Genomic DNA, 21,207 nt, shown 5'->3' with positions numbered 1-21,207 from the left:
GCCTCGCAGTATCCTGTAAGTTTCAATAAGATCCCCCCTCATCCTTCTAAACTCCAACGAGGCCCAGAGTCCTCAACCGTTCCTCATACGACAAGCTCTTCATTCCAGGGATCATTCTTGTGAACCTCCTCTGGACCCTTTCCAAGGCCAGCACATCCTTCCTTAGATACGGGGCCCAAAACTGCTCACAATACTCCAAATGGGGTTTGACCAGAGTCTTATACAGCCTCTGAAGTATATCCCAGCTCTTGTATTCTAGCCCTCTCGTCATGAATGCTAAAATTACATTTGCCTTCCTAACTGCTGTCTGAACCTGCACGCTAACCTTAAGAGAATCTTGAACAATGGCTCCCAAGTCTCTTTGTGTTTCTGATTTCCTAACCATCTTCCCATTTCGAAAACAGTCTATGCCTCCATTCCTCCTTCCAAAGTGCATAACCTCACACTTTTCCATTCATAGGCTCCATTCCACTTTATGTGCCTTTTAGCTTTGACAAAGGGTCATCTGGACTCGAAACGTCAGCTCCTTTCTCGCTTTACAGATGCTGCCAGACCTGCTGAGATTTTCCAGCGTTTTCTCTTTTGGTTTCAGATTCCAGCACCTGCAGTAATTTGCTTTCACCCATTGCTCTGTGTGTCTGGTGCATTGTATTTCATTTTTTGAGGATTTGCAAATGTGCAAAAAGGGTTAGGAAATTCAAGAAACTGAAACATTAATAACCTGTTACTGTTTGGGGTTTTGAAACCTTGATTGTGCCGTCAAGTGTCACAATTCTTTTGGTTTTTGAACATCCAGACACGCTGACAGTGCCACACAAAGTGAGGGCACTGCGCGCATGTTGTCTATTGCACGAGACAGTCTTTCAACTTTCATAACACTGAGATCTTCACTTTAACATCATTTCACGGGGAACCTCTTTGTAAGAGCTGTCAGAACGACAGTGTTTAATGTATAAGTTAGCAGTAACTGCTCTTTTCCTCCATCACCTTGATGATACTGGACAGGCTGCTGAGCAATGCAGCAACATCCCCACAACCTGGATCTTGTTAATAGAAGTTTCACAAATCAAAATTCTGTCATCGAGTGAATGCAACATTCTGTGGGTAAATTTTGTCAAATGCGCTACATATACAGCACCTAATTATTGGTTAAGGCAGGTACAAAAAGTGCTGGCGATGTGCAGTTCTTTATATTCTGTACAAGAAAATCAAATCATTCACCACAGTCCACAACTCATTCACTTTGATTAAAGAAGATTAACGGGGTGATCTAATCGAAGTGTTTAAAATGATTAAAGGAGAGTAGATGGAGAGAATCTTTTTTGCAATGAACCTTATTCATAAACTACCTGAAAGAACATAACACACATTTCAAAGTGGCCATCACACAATTGGCCTGTTACAGTTGTTGCGGGGGAAGGGGGCGGGGGGTGCTTAAAATGAGAGCCAGGACATTTAGGGGCAATATCATAGAATCATAGAGAATCATGGAATTCCTACAGTGCAGAAGGAGGCCATTCAGCCCATCGGGTCTGCACCAACTCTCCGACAGAGCATCTTACTCAGGCCCCCCCTCCACCCTATCCCCGAAACCCCACGCATTTAGCATGGCCAATCCACCTAACCTGCACATCTTTGGACCCTAAGGGACAATTTAGCATGGCCAATCCACCTAACCTGCACATCTTTGGACCCTAAGGGACAATTTAGCGTGGCCAATCCACCTAACCTGCACATCTTTGGACACTAAGGGACAATTTAGCATGGCCAATCCACCTAACCCGCACATCTTTGAACACTAAGGGACAATTTAGCATGGTCAATCCACCTAACCTGCACATCTTTGGACTGGATATCATGAAGCACTTTTTCACAGAGAGGATAGTCTGGAAATCTGGAACTCTCTCTCCCCCCCCACTCCCCCACCCCAACCCACCACCACCCCCAAAATCTGCTGAGGCCGAGAGTCAACTGAAAATGTCAAAACTGAGATTGATGGATTTTTGTTAGCTCGTGGAATTAAAGGCCACGGAATCAATCGGTGGGCAGATGGGGTTAAGATACAGAACAACCATGATCTCATTGGACGATGGAAGAGACTCCAGAGAGGAATGAGTTGCACCTGTTCCAGTCCATGTCAACTTTCTTGTTATTCCACAACAAGATTCTGTCATCGCCTCATTACATTATAGACCCCTCGCTTGACATTCACAGATACACAAACCTGTTCTGAAGGCAAAAGATCAAGTCTGCACCATACCTCATGATGGACAGAGCAATGTGACTAGATACTTCCCTCTTCCCCTTCGTCCCACACCCACCCATCCACACCCACCCCAACCCTCTCTCACTCGCTCAGGCAATAGAAACTAGTCCACAAGATTGTACAATGTTATTTCTGAATCTATTAATTTCCTAGAAGGTGAAATCTCTGTTCCAGTCAGGAGCTGGAACATCTGCCTCTTGGGAAGTGGTGTGGAGGATCAGTACCCTCCACATCAGGACGTCCGATTTTAAAGCAATGCGATGAGTTAAAATTGCAGTCAAGACGCTTCTACCAGGGATGGAGTGGGACTGGCCGATATTCATGGTTCTAACTGGTTGCACAATTAGAAGTGTCTGAAAAAGCAACAATAGATACAAAGAATGTGATCAAGGATACCAATGCTAATAATAAAAGCTTTTATAGAAAAATGACGAGAGAAAGGGTGGTGCCAAGGAATTTGGAACCATTTAACTCAGCTGCAGGGAGACTAGCACAGATAATATGGAAATGGCAAGCTTGTTCGAGATGACTTTGCGCCCATATCACAATGACTTGATTTGATTTATTATTGTCACATGTATTGGAATACAGTGAAAAGTATTGTTTCTTGCCAACTATAAAGCCAAAGCATACAGCATACCGTTCATAGAGTCCATAAAGGAGATGGAAAGCTAATGGTGCAGAATGTAGTGTTACAATCATAGCTAGGGTGCAGAGAACGATCAGCTTATATGGTAAGTCCATTTAAAAGTCTGATGGCAGCAGGGAAGAAGCTGTTCTTGAGTTGGTTGGTACGTGATCTCAGATTTTGGATCTTTTCCCAACAGAAGAAGATGGAAGAGAGAATGTCCGGGGTGCGTGGGGTCCATGATTATGCTGGCTGCTTTTCGGAGGCAGCGGGCAGTGTAGACAGAGTCAATGGATGGGAGGCTGGTTTGAATGATGGACTGGGTTACGTTTGCAACCCTTTGTAGTTTTTTTGCGATCTTGGTTAGAGCAGGAGCCATACCAAGCTGTGACATACCCGGAAAGGATGCTTTCCATGGTGCATCTGTAAAAATTGGTGAGAGTAGTAGCGGACTGGCTGAATTTCCTTAGCCTCCTGAGAAAGTAGAGGTGTTGGTGGGCTTTCTTAACTATAGCGTTGGTGTGGAGGGACCAGGACAGATTGGTGGTGATCTGGACACCTAGAAACTTGAAGTTGTCGACCGTTTCCACTTCATCCCTGTTGATGTAGACAGGGGCATGTCCTCCACTATGCCTGAAGTCGATGACTACCTCCTTCGTTTTACTAACATGGAAGAGGATGAAATATTGACCTGACATGGGAACCTGAAACAAAGTCAAGGTGATGACCTTAACACTAACTATGGAGTAAATGATGGGACTTAATCCAGACAAATTCCCAGGTTAGTGCCAAAGAAAAGAGGTGGGGGAATTGTAATCATAATTTTCCAAAAATCTCTGGATTCAGGGATTGTACCTTTGGATTAAAAACTGCAAATGCAATTCCATAACTGAAGGCCGGAGGGAGAGAGGAGCAGGTAACTGCAGACTTGTCAGTTTATTATCTGTTGTGGGGAAGTTCTGGCTTTTCAATGTGGAGACTGAAACAGGCCAGTGTGGAAACAGAATCAGGGCAGCAGCAGATACTCCAGGCCTGACTCCACTGGCGGGTCATAGGTTCAAGGTGAAGGGGGGGTGGTTTAACACAGATATCAGAAGGACATATTTTACACAGAGGGTGGTGGGGGCCTGGAATGCGCTGCCAGGCAAGGTGGTGGAGGCAGACACACTGGGAACGTTTAAGACTTATCTAGACAGCCATATGAACGGAGTGGGAATGGAGGGATACAAAAGAATGGTCTAGTTTGGACCAGGGAGCGGCACGGGCTTGGAGGGCCGAAGGGCCTGTTCCTGTGCTGTATTGTTCTTTGTCCTTTGTTTGTTCTTTGAGAAGCTGCTGATCCTTATGGCTTTGGCCAATATCAGTGTAAATTTTAACTTTTATTTGTTAAACATGGTGATATGATAGTTTTTTTTAATACTTTTCCAATTCAATCAAATCAAGTCCAAATCATGGTCTCAACAAGTTGAGACATTTCCGATCCAGGCTGACAAGACAGAGCATGCAATCCTCTACCCTGTCTTGGGCCTGATCTGCATGAGCCAAGCTGATTGGAGTAGGTGGAGAATTCCTCCTCCAGGGCTTGAACTCATTTGCATCTTAGCCAAAAGGCCGAGATACCGCTTTTAAAAATTGCTTCATATGAAACATATGAAGCTTATAATCTGACCCAATGACCTCAACCAAGTGCAGCATTCGCATAACTACACTTGATCTTAGCCAAAAGGCCAAGAAGCGATATGATAGTTAATCCATATCCAGTTACTGTTTAGTTACTGTGCAGAGGGGAAATGATTGAAACAGATGGTTTTTTATAAGTGGGTGAATGTCTAGGGGAGGTGTTTGGAGATGATTAGAATGTTGAAGTTGGAAAGCACAGAGTAATTCCAGCTAGACAATGAAATATTACACCGCAGGGTGTGACAGGCGGATCTGAAAGTGGACAAGGTTCCACAGAATGAAGACTAAACAAATTCCAGAAAGTTGACCATCAGATGCGTGCAGGAAAAGGATGATTGGACAATTGGAACTTATTGATACAAATGGCACAACACCAATATGTTAACTGTCCTTCCGCAGTGTAATAACTCTGATGTAAAACCTGGGAATCAGCTAGTCCTGGAACAGGTTGATGGGTGTCTCGATCAGTGAAAGAGAGCGGGTGGGATTTTATGGCCTCGCTTGTCCCGAAACCGTAAAATCCTGGCCAAGGACCTTTCCATGGTCCGCCCCTCACCCATTCCGATTCCCGTTCAGTTCTGGTTAGGATTAGGGTTAGAGTTAGGGTTATGGTTAGGGTTAGAGTTATGCTTATGGTTAGGGTTCCGACCAGCGGCGGGGATTTACAGTGAGTCCTTCACAGAGGTTGGTTTCCTGAACTGAAGAAAATCACAACATCCTCCCAGTATACACAGCACAGAAACAGGCCGTTTAGTTTCTCTGGTTGATACCTATGTGCACGACCTTCCTCCCATACACAATTCATCTCACCCTTTCAGCATACCCTTCTATCTTTTCTTCCCTCATGTTTTTAGCTGGTTTCCCCTCATACTCTTCACTTCAATCACTCACGGTCAAGTGAGTTCCACATTCCCATCACTCTCTGGGTAAAGATGTTTCTCTTGCATTCCCTATTGAGCTTATTAGTGACTATTTTATACTGATGCCCCTCCCTCCCCGCTAGTTCTGGTCTCCACCGCCCCCCACCCCCCTGTTCCCACACAGACACACACATAGGTGGAAACATCTTAGAGTCATAGAGTCATAGATGTTTACAGCATGGAAACAGGCCCTTCGGCCCAACTTGTCATGCCGCCCTTTTGTTTTTTAAAACCCCTAAGCTAATCCCAATTGCCTGCATTTGGCCCGTATCCCTCTATACCCATCGTACCCATGTAACTATCTAAATGCTTTTTAAAAGATAAAATTGTACCCGCCTCTACTACTACCTCTGGCAGCTTGTTCCAGACACTCACCACCCTCTGTGTGAAAAAATTGCCCCTCTGGACACTTTTGTATCTCTCCCCTTTCACCTTAAACCTATGCCCTCTAGTTTTAGACTCCCCTACCTTTGGGAAAATATATCGACTATCTACCTTGTCTATGCCCCTCATTATTTTATGGACACTCCACAGCCTCCTACGCTCCAGAGAAAGAAGTCCCAGTCTATTCAGCCTCTCCTTATAACTCAATCCATCAAGTCCCGGTAGCATCCTAGTAAATCTTTTCTGCACTCTTTCTAGTTTAATAATATCCTTTCTATAATAGGGTGACCAGAATTGCACACAGTATTCCAAGTGTGGCCTTACCAATGTCTTGTACAACTTCAACAAGACATCCCAACTCCTGTATTCAATGTTCTGACCGATGAAGCCAAGCATGCCGAATGCCTTCTTCACCACTCTGTCCACCTGTGACTCCACTTTCAAGGAGCTATGGACATGTACCCCTAGATTTCTTTGTTCTGTAACTCTCCCCAATGCCCTACCATTAACTGAGTAAGTCCTGCCCTGGTTCAATCTACCAAAATGCATCACCTCGCATTTGTCTAAATTAAACTCCATCTGCCATTCGTCAGCCCACTGGCCCAATTGATCAAGATCCCGCTGCAATTGGAGATAACTTTCTTCACTGTCCACTATGCCACCAATCTTAGTGTCATCTGCAAACTTACTAACCATGCCTCCTATATTCTCATCGAAATCTTTAACATAAATGACAAATAATAGTGGGCCCAGCACTGATCCCTGAGGCACACCGCTGGCCACAGGCCTCCAGTTTGAAAAACAACTCTCTGCAACCACCCTCTGGCTTCTGTCAAGAAGCCAATTTTGTATCCATTTAGATACCTCACCCTGGATCCCGTGAGATTTAACTTTATGCAACAACCTACCATGCCGTACCTTGCCAAAGGCCTTGCTAAAATCTTCTCTACATTTATCCTATCAAATCCTTCCGAAGATCTCCATCAGGTCACCCCATGACCTCCTGTTTTCTAGAGAAGGGTCTAGACCTGTTCAGCCTGACCTAATATAATAACCTCGCAGTTCTGGTATCATTCTTCTAAATCTTCCTTGTATCTGTTTCAATGTTAATGCATTCTTTTATAATGGGAACACCAGAACAGTACACAGTTCTTCAAATATGGCTCAACCAAGTTAATTTTGGTGACGGTAGCCCCTTCGGGATAATTTTCTCATATTGCAATGGTCAGTGTTGGATGTTTTACTGAAGTCTCACTAAATAAAGGTTGCATTGATTTTTTATAACTTCATTTGTAGTTGTGGCTGCACTTAATTTAAAGATTATCCAACAGGGAGTTAATGGATTCACCAGAGACAGTGAGCTGGATTTTCAAAGGGTTGAGGGTGTCAGGCCCTGGTGCAGGTGGGAATTAAAAGTCACAATCCCAGAGGTTGAGTTGGGACCCCCATATCTCACGGAAAATTTGGAATTTTGGATGGACAGGCAGGGGAGGGGAGGAGGAGGGGGGTGGGGAGGGAGCAGGCAGCCCACCTGCTGCCAACGAATAGTTGTGTGTGCTCATTAAGGAACTTATTTAGGGGCTGGCTGGTCAGCTTTGGAAATATTCGAATATTCTTTGGGCCGGTCCAGTCGTGTGCAGGACGTAGAGGCATTGGGAGAATCGAGAACTAGGGGTCACTTCCTTATAAATAAAGGGTCTTCCATTTAAGACAGGGATGAAGATAAGGGATGAAGAGAATTTCTTTCTCTCATTGGGTCGCATGTCTCTGGAATTTTCTTCCTCAAAAGGTGGTGGAAGAGAGTTTTTGAGGTAGAGCTAGATAGATTCTTGAAATCAAGGGAGTGAAAGGTTATCGGGGGTCGGCAGGAATGTGGGGTTGAGTTTACAATCAGATCATCCATGATCTCATTGAATGGTGGAGCAGGCTCGAGGGGCTGAATGGCCTCCTCCTGTCCTACTTTGCATGTACATATGTTAGTGCACCAGCTGTTGGGTGCTTCCTGAGCCCGTGCCACTTGTTCTGCGATTGACTTGAGATTAAATCTGAGGGGGCCGATTAGCGACAGCATGGTTGCTGCACAAACCTGTTGACCATTGGATGCTGCTTTTAGCTCCCTGGCTTTCCGAGGAACTGCCTTCTCTCATCAGCCAAACAGTGGCAACCCGCAACACGGCAACCGCCGACCTTTACCATGGTGTCAGACGGGCAGTTCTTGCCTGCTGGAGGCATTCGGCACCACTAATTGGATGCCGGGCTCACCTCCTGCCCAATCAGATCATTTCAATTTTAACGTAGCGTTGCGTTAGTGAGGTAGCATGGGTGCAGTGTTGGCACCCAAAATTCTTCAGTGTGCTGGTTTCCTGAGCCCAGGGCGACTGGGGACTGAGTATCACCCTGATCGAAAGAGTCAGCATGGCTTTGTGAAGGATAGGTCATGTCCAAATAACCATGGAGGCTTTTTCTGCAGAGTTTATTAGTACGATGGATTGGAGAGTGTTTGTGGATGTTGTCGATGTGAGCTTGCAGAAGGAACTTGATAAGGTTCCGCGCAGATTATTGGTAATAATTAAAAGCGACTGAATTAAAGTTACTCTTCTGGCAGGGATTGGTTGGCTGTTGGGAAGATAGGAAACAGAATATGGATAAAAGGCCAATTCATTTGGTGACAGAATCCTCAGTGCTCGGCGCTGAGGCCTCAGCTTTTCACCGTGTGGCTGAGTGAGTTGGATGAGAGTTATATATCCACATTTACAGATGTCACTAAGTTACCAGGTAAAGTAAGAAGTGCAGGAACAGAGCACCAAGTTACAAAGGAATATTACTCAACAAAGTTAGTGAATAAAGTTTAAGTTTAAAGTTTATTTATTAGTGTCACAAGTAGGCTTATATTAACACTGCAATGAAGTTACTGTGAAAGTCTCCTAGTCGCCACACTCCAGCGCCTGTTTGGGTACACTGAGGGAGAATTTAGCACAGCCAATGCACCCTAACCAGCACGTCTTTCGGACTGTGGGAGGAGACCGGAGCACCCGGAGGAAACCCACGCAGACACGGGGAGAACGTGCAGACTCCACACAGACAGTCACCCAAGCTGGGAGTTAAACCCGGGCCCCCGATGCTGTGAGGCAGCAGTGCTAGCGACTGTGCCGCCCTACTCTGGGTGGTGGAGTTTGAGATGGGGGAAGAGTGAGGGTTCCCATCGCATCAGAGAAAGACAAACCAGAATATTCAATGTTGAGAGACAAAGATCTGTGCAGGGACCAAGCGTTTTAGCTTTTCATGTCAAACATCTCTAAAAAAAGAACATTAAGAAGTCTCACCACACCAGGTTAAAGTACAACAGGTTTATTTGGTAGCACAAGCTTTCGGAGCGCTGCTCCTTCATTGGGAGGGGCAGTGCTACCAAATAAACCTGTTGAACTTTAACCTGGTGTTGTGAGACTTCTTACTGTGCCCACCCCTGTCCAACACCGGCACCTCCACATCATTAAAAAAAAAGACGACAAGCAGAAAAGTACGGTGGCACAGTGGTTAGCACTGCTGCCTCACAGCGCCAGTGACCCGGATTCGATTGCCGGCTTGGGTGACTGTCTATGCAGAGTCTGCACGTTCTCCCCGTGTCTGCGTGGGTTTCCTCCGGGTGCTCCGGTTTCCTCCCACAGTTTGAAAAACGTGCTGGTTAGGTGGATTGGCCATGCTAATTCTCCCTCAGTGTACCCGAACAGGCACCGGAGTGTGGCAATCAGGGGGTTTTCACAGTAACTTCATTGCAGTGTTAATGTAAGCCATTAATAAATAATCTTTAAACTTTAAAAAAAGTCAATAAAATGCTGGTCTTTATCTCAATCAGGAGGAAGTGATTGATGTTTCTGTTGTAAAGCCTGTCCACAAGTCAGAAGTGGGATGGAATGCTCTCCACTTGCCTGGATGAATGCAGCTCCTGAACAAAGAGCCCGCTTGATTGGCACTCCAACCATCATCTTAACCATCCACCCTCTCCCTCCACCACTAACATGCAGTAGTAACAGTGTGTACCATCGACAAAATGTATCACAGCAACTCACCAAGACTCCTTCAACAGCACCTTCCAAGCCCATGACCACTCCCATCTAGAAGGACAAGGGCAGCAGATACCTGGGACCACGACCACCTGGAGTTTCCCTCCAAGCCATTCACCATCCCGACTTGGAAATATATTTCTGTTCGTTTGCAGTCACTGGGTCAAAATTCTGGAACTCTCTCTCTAACAGCACTGTGGGTGCACCTACACGATGTGGAGATGCCGGCGTTGGACTGGGGTAAACACAGTAAGAAGTTTAACAACACCAGGTTAAAGTCCAACAGGTTTATTTGGTAGCAAAAGCCACACAAGCTTTCGGAGCTCCAAGCCCCTTCTTCAGGTGAGTGGGAATTCTGTTTACAAACAGGGCAGATGTGAACAGAATTCCCACTCACTTGAAGAAGGGGCTTGGAGCTCCGAAAGCTTGTGTGGCTTTTGCTACCAAATAAACCTGTTGGACTTTAACCTGGTGTTGTTAAAGTTCTTACTGGGTGCACCTACACCACATGGACAGCAGCGGTTCGTGAGGGCAGTTTTGAGGTGCAGTAAGTAGCACCCTTGCCTCTGAGCTTGAAGCTTCAGGATCAAGTGCCACACCATGGCTTGTTGGTCAGAGAAATATTCATGACATGGGCCAAAATTCTCCCGTCTTGCCCGCCGCGGGAATCACCGCAGGCGAGACAGAAAATTTAGCGGACCGTTCAAAGGTCAGTTGAGTTTGGGTGGGAATTTCTGGTCTGGGGTGCATGCGGCCGGAGACTCCTACCATAATTTCAATTATTTGATAATTAACCTGTGTGGTGAACCATAGATGGTTCCCACTATGGGTACTTGTATATATGTTACTCTCGTTGCTGTTGGGGTTAGGGTTGTTGGGTGTTCCACCTGTTATTACTGTTTATGTGGTACACTCGGTTTGGCTCCGCCCAGGACTCCGCCTTCTTACAGGAGTATAAAGGTCACTGCTACTTCCTAGCAGTCTTTAGTCTGGGATAATAATGTTGAGTAGTGTGCTCCTATTTGTAGTGAATAAAAGCCTTTATTCCCGGGTACGTTCTAGCCTCCCGTGTGAATCAATCGCGCATCAACCTGTTAATCCACGGGATGGGATTTTATGGCCTTGTTGGAGCGAGACCGGAAATTCCCACCTGAAGTCAACAGACTTTTCCGTTGTCCACCCCTTGCCTGCTCTGATTCCGTGGCAATGGGGCGGTAGAATTCTGATGAGCATTTCCCCACTTTCTCCCTGAGGGGGAAGAAGTGTGTGTGAATATATTACACAGGCAATCTGAGCAGATGGCTGAAATCTTTGTTAAAGGGGCAGGCTTTAAGGAGCAACTCAAAGGAAGAAAGGGAGGCAGAGAGGTTTGGGGAGGGAATTCCAGAACTTCAGGCCCAGGCAGCTGAAGGCATGGACACCAATGGTGAAGCAATCTGTAATAAGTCCTCGGAGTCTCTTCACCAAAATCCCTTTATTTACAAGTCTGACAATATCACAGCCTACACCCGGAGTCCCAGAGGAACTGACACGCCTGGTTAAATATGGAGCAAGGGGCTCCCTGATTGGCCCATCAATTTGGCCCTTAAACGCCCAACAACCCTAACCCCAACAGCAACGAGAGTAACATATATACAATCATAATCATATTCTAACAGGCCCACCTCAATTGCCTGATTAAAGTCCAAAGGTCCAAATCAGTGATGCCTAAGAACCCAGAATTGAAGGAGTGTGGAGGTTTTGGAGGATTATGGGATTGGAGGCAACTGGATAAATAGGGAAGCGCGAGGCCATTGAAAACAAGGATAAGGATTTTAAAATTGAGTCATCGCTTGACTGGGAGCCAATGTACACCAGTGAGCACAGGGGTGATGAGAGAAGGTGTTAGGTGTAAATTAGGACAAGAACAGTGGTTACTTGGATGACCTCAAATTTACAGAGGGCAGGATTTGGGAGGAGGGCCTGGACTGCATTTGAATAGTCAAAACAAGAGGTAATCCATTATTTTAATGGGAAGTAACCCTTTATTAACCTGAGCAATTTGTTTTTGTGGTATTAAAGGGATAGGCTAGATTAAGCATTGTTGCACATTAGCGGTGATGTCATTTATTTTTATATTTCTGGTATTAAAACTGTAATTACTGTAAATCAGCAAATCATCACATCGCAGGAGTCAGCTGTGGCTCAGTGAGTAGAGACTTCAGAATAAAATCCAGGGTGAAAGCTCTGGTGCATGTCAGAGGATCTATCTTTCAGACGAAGCTGTCTATCATCTCTCTGGTGGATGTAAAGAAATCTCTTGGCACTATTTTGAAGAACATAACAATGAGGGCACTAGCTAAGAGGAGAGGTTAGAGAAAGTTGGTTTGTTCTCACTGGAACAATGGAGGTTGAGGGACAACCTGATAGAAGTCTACAAGATTATGAGGGGCATGGACAGAGTGGATAGTCAGAAGCTTTTTCCCAGGATGGAAGAGTCAATTACTGGGGGGCATAGGTTTAAGGTGCGAGGGGCAAGGTTTATAGGAGATGTATGAGGCAAGTTTTTACACAGAGGGTGGTGGGTGCCTGGAACTCGCTGCCGGGGGAGGTAGTGGAAGCAGATACGATTGTGACTTTTGAGGGGCGTCTGGACAAATACATGAATAGGATGGGAATAGAGGGATATGGTCCCCGGAAGGGTAGGGGTTTTAGTTCAGTCGGGCAGCATGGTCGGTGCAGGCTTGGAGGGCCGAAGGGCCTGTTCCTGTGCTGTAATTTTCTTTGTTCTTTGTTCTTTAACAGCAGATGGGTTCTCCCCGATATTCCGGGGCCAACATTTATCCCTCAACTCACATCACTAAAAAACAGGAACTACAAAATGTCGTGAATGTAGCCCAATCCATCACGCAAACCAGCCTCCCATCCATTGACTCTGTCTACACTTCCCGCTGCCTCGGCAAAGCAGCCAGCATAATTAAGGACCCCACGCACCCCGGACATTCTCTGTTCCACCTTCTTCCTTCGGGAAAAAGATACAAAAGTCTGAGGTCATGTACCAACCGACTCAAGAACAGCTTCTTCCCTGCTGCTGTCAGACTTTTGAATGGACTTACCTTGCATTAAGTTGATCTTTCTCTACACCCTAGCTATGACTGTAACACTACATTCTGCACTCTCTCATTTGCAGCTATATAAGACCCTCGTCAGACCCCACTTGGAGTACTGTGCTCAGTTCTGGTCGCCTCATTACAGGAAGGATGTGGAAAAGATTGAAAGGGTGCAGAGGAGATTTACAAGGATGTTGCCTGGATTGAGTGGCATGCCTTATGAGGATAGGCTGAGGGAGCTCGGTCTTTTCTCCTTGGAGAGACGAAGGATGAGAGGAGACCTAATAGAGGTGTATAAGATGTTGAGAGGCATAGATCGGGTAGACTCTTAGAGGCTTTTTCCCAGGGTGGAAATAGCTGCTACGAGAGGACACAGGTTTAAGGTGCTGGGGGGTAGGTACAGGGGAGATGTTAGGGGGAAGTTTTTCACACAGAGGGTGGTGGGCGAGTGAAATCGGCTGCCGTCAGTGGTGGTGGAGGCAAACTCAATAGGGTCTTTTAAGAGACTCCTGGATGAGTACATGGGACTTAATAGGATGGAGGGTTATTGGTAGGCCTAAAAGGTAGGGATATGTTCGGCACAACTTGTGGGGCCAAAGGGCCTGTTTTGTGCTGTAGTTTTCTATGTTTCTGTGTTTCTATGTTTCTATTTCCTTCTCTATGAACGGTATGTTTTGTCTGTATCGTGAGCAAGAAACAATACTTTTCACTGTATGTTAATACATGTGACAATAATAAATCAAATCAAATCAGGTTATAATTTCTTGTTTGTGGGATCTTGCTGTGCAGAAACTGGTAGCTGCTATTCCCCACATTAGACCAGCGACTGGTTGTAAGACTCATTGGTTTGGTCATGAATGGTGCTTCAGAAACACACAAAATAATAAGATGGCAATTTATTTTGTTTTTTTCTGAGTCGCCGAGGAAAAGAATCGACTAATGTGAAAGTGAAAGATAAGGTAGTGCTACAGGCTGAATCTCTGATCCAAGGGAGGCTTTCTTCTCAAACGTTTTGACCTCGCTTTCTCATCCTGACTTTTGGCAAACTCGTGACGCATTTCCAGCATTTTCTGTTGTTATTTTCCAGTTTTAGCATTTGTAATTCCCTCTTGTTTATTTCACTTTCTTGAATGCTCAGGTTCTGACATATCTGGCATCATTCCAGAAGGTTCCTCAGGTTTGTACCTTCCACGGAAGCGGCCATGATTAGTTATTTGCTTATTGAGTCTCCAGGTTGTTAATTGCATCACGCACTAGTTTGCATAAAATCCAGCTGACTTGATGCATTTGACTTGATTTATTATTGCTACATGCATTAGTATACAGTGAAAAGTATTGTTTCTTACACAATTGAATATATATATTTTAACAAGTTATTATGCAATGTGTTCATTTTTAAACCGTTGTAGTCTATTATTCTATTACCTTTCCTAATGATGGACCTGTGTAAGGATTTTGCATCATAATCACTGATCTTCATTATCTGACTTAATGGTCCATCAAATATTGCTTTTGTGAAAAATTGACTTCTGAATCTCTTCATTATTTGGGAATCATTACTCGAACATTTTGTGATGGAAGAAGGAACGCTGTAATTGGACTTGGGGCCTTGGTCAAATATGCAGAGTTCAATTCATTATGTCACTCAAACCAATGTCAATTGGAATGGAAATAGAGAGATTGTTGAGTCCACTCACCCACTCAATCAGCGTCTAAAATAGGCCGACGTTTTGGGACTTCCATCAGTTACATTAGGTTTTTGTCAAACTCCAATCTGTGTTCAGTTTTGGGCCCCGCAGCCCAGGAAGGGCGTATTGACCTTGGGAGGGGTGCAGCACTGACTGATCAGGACGCTACAGGGTCAAAAAGGGTTAGATAGACTTACATAGACCCCATAGACCAACAGGCTAAGTTTGTACTTCCTTGAGCATGGAAGGCTAAGGAGTGAGCTAACGCCGGAGATGATTGAAGGAATTGATAGGGTCGAGATTGAGAAACTGTTTCATCTAGTGGATGGACGGGGGGAACAAGGGGGGAGGAGAGTTCCAGCCAGGTTCAGGGGGTGATGTCAGGAAGCATTTCCTCACACAAAGAGGAGTGGAAATCTGGAACACTGTCCCTCAAAAAAAGGTTGCTGAGGCTGGTGGAGGATCAATTGACAATGTCAAAACTGATATCAATTAATTTTTAATATGAACAGGAAATGCCGAAATACTCAGCAGGTCTGGCAGCCTGAATGGAAAAACAGAGTAAATGGGACATTCTGTGCAACTCACCTGCCTGGTGGCGGGAACTTCTGGTTTCAAGTTTTTAGGTGACCAGATCACTGACAACCTGTCCTGGTTGCTCCATGCTGACGGTACAGTTAAGAAAGCTCACCAACGCCTCTACTTTCTCAGAAGACGAAGGAAATTTGGCATGTCAGCTATGACTCTCACCAACCTTTACTGATGCACCATAGGAAGCATTTTTTCTGGTTGTATCACAGCTTGGTATGGCTCCTGCTCTGCCCAAGACCACAAGGAACTACAAAAGGTTCCTTGTAGCCCAAATGTAGCCCACTCCATCATGCAAACCAGTTTCCCATCCAATGACTCTGTCTACACTTCCCGCTGCCTCGACAAAGCAGCCAGCATAATCAAGGACCTCACAAAACCCGGACATTCTCTCTTGTACATTTTTCCCAAAGGAAGAAGGTAGAAGAGAGAATGTCCGGGGTGCGTGGGGTCCTTAATTATGCTGGCTGCTTCCCCAAGACAGTGGGAAGTGTAAACAGAGTCAATGGATGGGAGGCTGGTTTGTGTGATGGACTGGGATTCTGACCAATATCTCAGGTTTGCGACTTCATCAGAATTGTAGGTTTTCATTGGGTAAGGGGATTAACGTTCATGGAACCAAGGCAGGTTGATGGAGGTAAGGTACAGATCAGCCCTGATCTAATTGGATGTTTGAACAGGCTCAAGGGGCTGAATGGCCTCCTTGTTCCAATATTCCCAGAACATGTTAGAATGCTGCAGATGTGTCTGAATGAATACTGCTGGGTCAGTCTTTGTGGATTTTCCATGTGCTTCGGGGCAGCAAAGGCCATCCGTCATTGGCTGGCAGTGGGGTCTTCTGGTCCCATCATTGTCAACAGGGTTTCCCATCGAATGTCCCCCTCTCTCCCGGGAACCTGCAATGGAAGTGCGCCGTCGGCAGCACCGGAATATCCCACTGGTGCGGACGGCCGGAGAGTTCGAGCCTTTGTTTTTTTCCAATTCTTTCAGGGGATGTGTGTGTTGCTGGCTGGCTGCCATTTATTACCCATCCCTAATTGCCCCCTGAGAAGGTGATGCTGAGCTGCCTTCTTGAACCGCTGCAGTACCCACAGTGCTGTTAGGGAGGGAGTTCCAGGAATTTGACCCAGCGACCCCATAATTGTTTAAGTTTATTCATCACAAATAGGCTTACATTAACACTGCAATGAAGTTACTGTGAGAATCCCTGAGACGCCACACTCCGGTGCCTGTTCGGGTACACTGAGGGAGAATGTAGCATGGCCAATGCGCCTAACCAGCACTGGAGAAAGTCTATCTCCCATTTCGACTGTGGGAGGAAACCGGAGCACGCGGAGGAAACCCACGCAGATACGGGGAGAATGTGCAGACGCCGCACAAACAGTCACCTGAGGCCGGAATTGAATCCAGGTTCCTGGCGATGTGGGGGGCAGTGCTAACCACTGTGCCACCGTATAATTTTGAGGGAATGATGCCATTAGTTTTAAATGTTTCTCTTTGTTTTAGCGGAGATGTGAAGTCTGTTTATTTTTAAGCAGAGGAAGGAATTTCAGAGAAACACGTTAATCATTTCTATGCTAATATCTCATAACATATCTCCAAGGTCGTGCAACATGATGCTAACTATTTATAAACTGTTTGAAACACTTTGTGAACTCTTCATTTGAATTGACTTCAATCACTGGGGAAAGTCTCACCCATTTGTGTCTCTATTGTTCCAACCAGGTCATGGGAAATGCAGTTGTGGGAAATGTGTCTGTGTCCGCGGCTGGTCTGGGAATGCTTGTCATTATCCCAAGACATGCAACATTCCCAGGAAGAAAAGCAATGAAATGTGTCGCAGTTCAGAGGGTCTGATATGTTCTAATGCAGGTGAGAACTTTCCATTATTCCATATTTGAATCAAACTTTGAATGTGCTTTTCAATAATGTGAAATATGCAAAGAAAAATTAGATACCATTAAAATTGATACTTCCTGAGAAGCAGTGATTCCCCTTCGTTTGCAAATACAAAAGTGTGTGTCTTCCACATGAGCGGCTATTTTAATGATTTTGCCTCAAGCAGCTATATTTAAAACTGCTAAGCACTTGCTGTGTCACACTCACTTAGTCACACGTGCTTCCTGTCACACTTGTCTGCTGTCACACTTAATTCCTGTCACACGTGCTTCCTGTCACACTTGTCTGCTGTCACACTTAATTCCTGTCATACTTGCCTCCTGTCACTCTTGCTTCTAGTCACAGTTACTGTCCGTCACAAGCTTCCCGTCACGTCAGATACAGTATATCCTCCTACTCACCATGAACAAATCTACAGGCAAATACACGAGTAATGTTTCAGCTGTTTTGTGTGCTGTACACAATTGCATGCTGTGCACAGTCGCGTGCTGGACACAGTTGCATGCTGGACACAGTTGCATGCTGTACACAGTTGCGTGCTGTACACAGTTGCGTGCTGTACACAGTTGCGTGTTGTACACAGTCGCGTGCTGTACACAGTTGCGTGCTGTACACAGTTGCGTGCGGTACACAGTTGCATGCTGTACACAGTTGCATGTTGTACATAGTCGCATGCTGTACACAGTTGCATGTTGTACACAGTCGCGTGCTGTACACAGTTGCGTGCTGTACACAGTTGCGTGCTGTACTCAGTTGCATGCTGTACACAGTCGCGTGCTGTGCACAGTTGCATGCTGTACACAGTCGCGTGCTGTACACAGTTGCATGCTGTACACAGTTGCATGTTGTACACAGTCGCATGCTGTACACAGTCATGCGCTGTACAGTTGCATGCTGTACACAGTTGCGTGCTGTGCACAGTCGCGTGCTGTGCACAGTCGCGTGCTGTACACAGTTGCGTGCTGTACACAGTCGCATGCTGTACACAGTCATGCGCTGTACAGTTGCATGCTGTACACAGTTGCATGTTGTACACAGTCGCATGCTGTACACAGTTGCATGCTGTACACAGTCGCGTACTGTGCAGAGTGGCGTGCTGTACACAGTTGCGTGCTGTACACAGTTGCATGTTGTGCACAGTCGCATGCTGTACACAGTCGCATGCTGTACACAGTCGCATGCTGTACACAGTCGCGTGCTGTACACAGTCGCGTGCTGTACACAGTCGCGTGCTGTACACAGTCGTGTGCTGTGCACAGTTGCTGCAAGTGTCTCTCTTGCTTCCTGTCATTCTATTCCTGTCATTCCCCCATCACTCCTTGTTAATCATATCCTTGTTGTTATAGAACAGCTTACTCATTGTAACCACTGGTTAGCCTCACAACGCTATCACATAAAATAAAGGAGTGACTATTAATCTGGGTTCACAATACGGACAGCCTATATTAACCGACAAGAGGAGGCGTTGCACCCGATCCTGAGCTTTATCTGACGCACCATCCAAGGCAAAAGGCTTAGATGGCCTTGAAAAATGACATCAGGTGGTGCCTCCGTCAAACCTCATCGGCTATCCTGATCACTGACTCTACCCCAGCCTGAGAGATCTATCTGTCTCATCACTGACTCTACCCAGCCTGGGGGATCTATCTGTCTGATCACTGACTCTACCCCAGCCTGAGAGATCTATCTGTCTGATCACTGACTCTACCCCAGCCTGAGAGATCTATCTGTCTGATCACTGACTCTACCCCAGCCTGTGGGATCTACCTGTCTGATCACTGACTCTACCCCAGCCTGAGAGATCTATCTGTCTGATCACTGACTCTACCCCAGCCTGGGAGATCTATCTGTCTGATCATTGACTCTACCCCAGCCTGGGGGATCTATCTGTCTGATCACTGACTCTACCCCAGCCTGAGAGATCTATCTGTCTGATCACTGACTCTACCCCAGCCTGGGAGATCTATCTGTCTGATCATTGACTCTCCCCTGACAGGTAAGTTTGGAAATGTTTCAGTAACCCTATTCTAGCCGTCCTTGCGTAATGATCTGTTCGAACAGATCAAGCAGTTGTGAAAATTACTATTCACTTCGCAAGAGCTAATAATCACAACCAGCCAAAGAGTATCTGTGTAAGAAAACTGTGGATGATAATTAACATGAGCACATTAGCTGAACCGTGACGATTGCTAGCTGGTAACACAGAGCAAAATCTAAAAGCTTGTTCAATAACGTTGTTTAATCTCGTCTCTCTTTCACCCTATCACAGGCCTTCCCTTTTATTCCTCCAAACCACCCCCCCCAGGACACTTGCTCAAAACCTGCTACAACTCTAACTTTTCCCAGTTTTTGACGAAGGTTATCGACCCGAGACGCTAACTCTGTTTCTGTGCCTCCAGGGGCTACCAGAACAGCTGAGTATTTCCAGCATTTTCAGTTTGTAATTGCAGAAGCAGATGAGATTCTTTAGCCAGGCCCAGCGAGTAATGTATGATGCTAAATATCCTGCTTCCATTCAGACCACACACTCACCATGTAACTCCATCAGGGAGTCTGGATTTGCAAAATTAATTACTGCTGGTCCCAATAATTAATTTAAATCCTAAATTCGAACCAAGTGCCTGAATTTCCTGCATATGAATCCAGGTATTCAAACTTTGCATCTTTGTACATCGTGTGGAAGGTGATGGCCTAGTGGTATTACCGCTGGTCTATAAATCCAGAAACTCAGCTAATGTTCTGGGGACCCGGGTTCGAATCCCGCCACGGCAGATGGTGGAATTTGAATTCAATATAAAAAAAAACCTGGAGTTAAAAATCTATTGATGACCATGAAACCATTGTTGGAAAATCCCATCTGTTTCACTAATCCCCTTTAGGGTAGGAAATCTAGTCTGGCCTACATGTGACTCCAGAGCCACAGCAATGTGATTGACTCTCAAATGCCCTCCAACGGCAACTAGGGATGAGCAATAAATGCTGGCCCAGCCAGCGACGCCCGTGTCCCACGAGTAAAAGAAATCTTGGCTAAATTTAGCAAAAGACTTGAGCACAAACTGGTGTAAAGAACCGAGCGCTGATTAATTTGTATTTCAGATGGATGTGAGTATTATCATTTCAAAATAGAATTTATTGACAGGTGAGAGAAAACAATTTAATTCCTGCTTATTAAAGATCTTGGCCGGGATTCTTCCAAAATAATTCTCAATGTTGAATTCATATAAAAATGGGAGAAACTCCAGCTGGTTTTTTCTGTGAGTTTTTTAAAATGAATCTCCCACTCTTTAAGAGAGCCTCAGGGAGATCCACACTGAAAATCCAGGGGCAGGGCCTATTCCCACTGGACAGGCCAGCAGCATAGCACTGAGAGGGCCATTGCACAGGGGCCAATCTGTCATGGCGGGGATCAGCACATTACCATGGCCCCCCTCAGCCCAATCGCTGACCAGCCCCACACTCTCCAGCACTGGCTGTGTGACCCCCCCCCCCCCCCCCCCCACCCTCCGACCACTCGATCACTGGCCTCCCAGACATCTCCTGATGTCCCCCCCTTCCCCGCCAGTCCCAGCCTCCCGACAGCCCCCACCCCATGGCCAACCCCGATCAGCCCCTTCCCTAACTCTGCCATTGATCCCATCCCAACTGCAGAGTGGCAGCGGGATTCCCCCAACCCCAACGACCGCCCCCCATAGGGCCCACCCCTCCATTAGGCCCACCCCTTGGCACTGCCTGGTCCCCTTGGGCATTGCCACTTTGCCCATTGGGCAGTGCCAGGGGACCAGGCTGGCACTGTCAGGTTGGCAATGCCCCAGGCACCCCACTCCTTACCCCTGACCTCCTCGGGGGCCTCCATGGCCTCCCTTCACTCCAGTGGGATTGGGCTGCCAACTCCCCATTAGTGGGTAGCTGTTGTGAACCACTCCTGGTGGGGGGGTAGAGGCTAGCAGATCCAGATACTTCAGTCCCGGGCGTGCTAATGAGATTTAAATTGCGATTTTAATATC

The 21,207-nt window shown here is 46.0% G+C and overlaps 1 protein-coding gene across 1 annotated transcript in view; it reads left to right on the top strand.

Annotated features, from left to right (window-relative positions):
• Window positions 1–21,207, top strand: part of itgbl1 (integrin, beta-like 1) — a 218,816-nt gene that overhangs the window by 96,857 nt on the left and 100,752 nt on the right. The window contains exon 3 of the mRNA XM_078221548.1: window positions 17,030–17,176. Coding sequence (XP_078077674.1) covers window positions 17,030–17,176 — 147 coding nt within the window. The remainder of the gene's footprint in view (window positions 1–17,029; window positions 17,177–21,207) is intronic.

The sequence above is a fragment of the Mustelus asterias genome, chromosome 10 (assembly GCF_964213995.1).
Source record: "Mustelus asterias chromosome 10, sMusAst1.hap1.1, whole genome shotgun sequence".
Lineage (NCBI taxonomy): Eukaryota > Metazoa > Chordata > Chondrichthyes > Carcharhiniformes > Triakidae > Mustelus > Mustelus asterias.
Note: the sequence above shows the minus strand (reverse complement) of the source record. Positions and strands in the feature narration are given on the sequence as shown.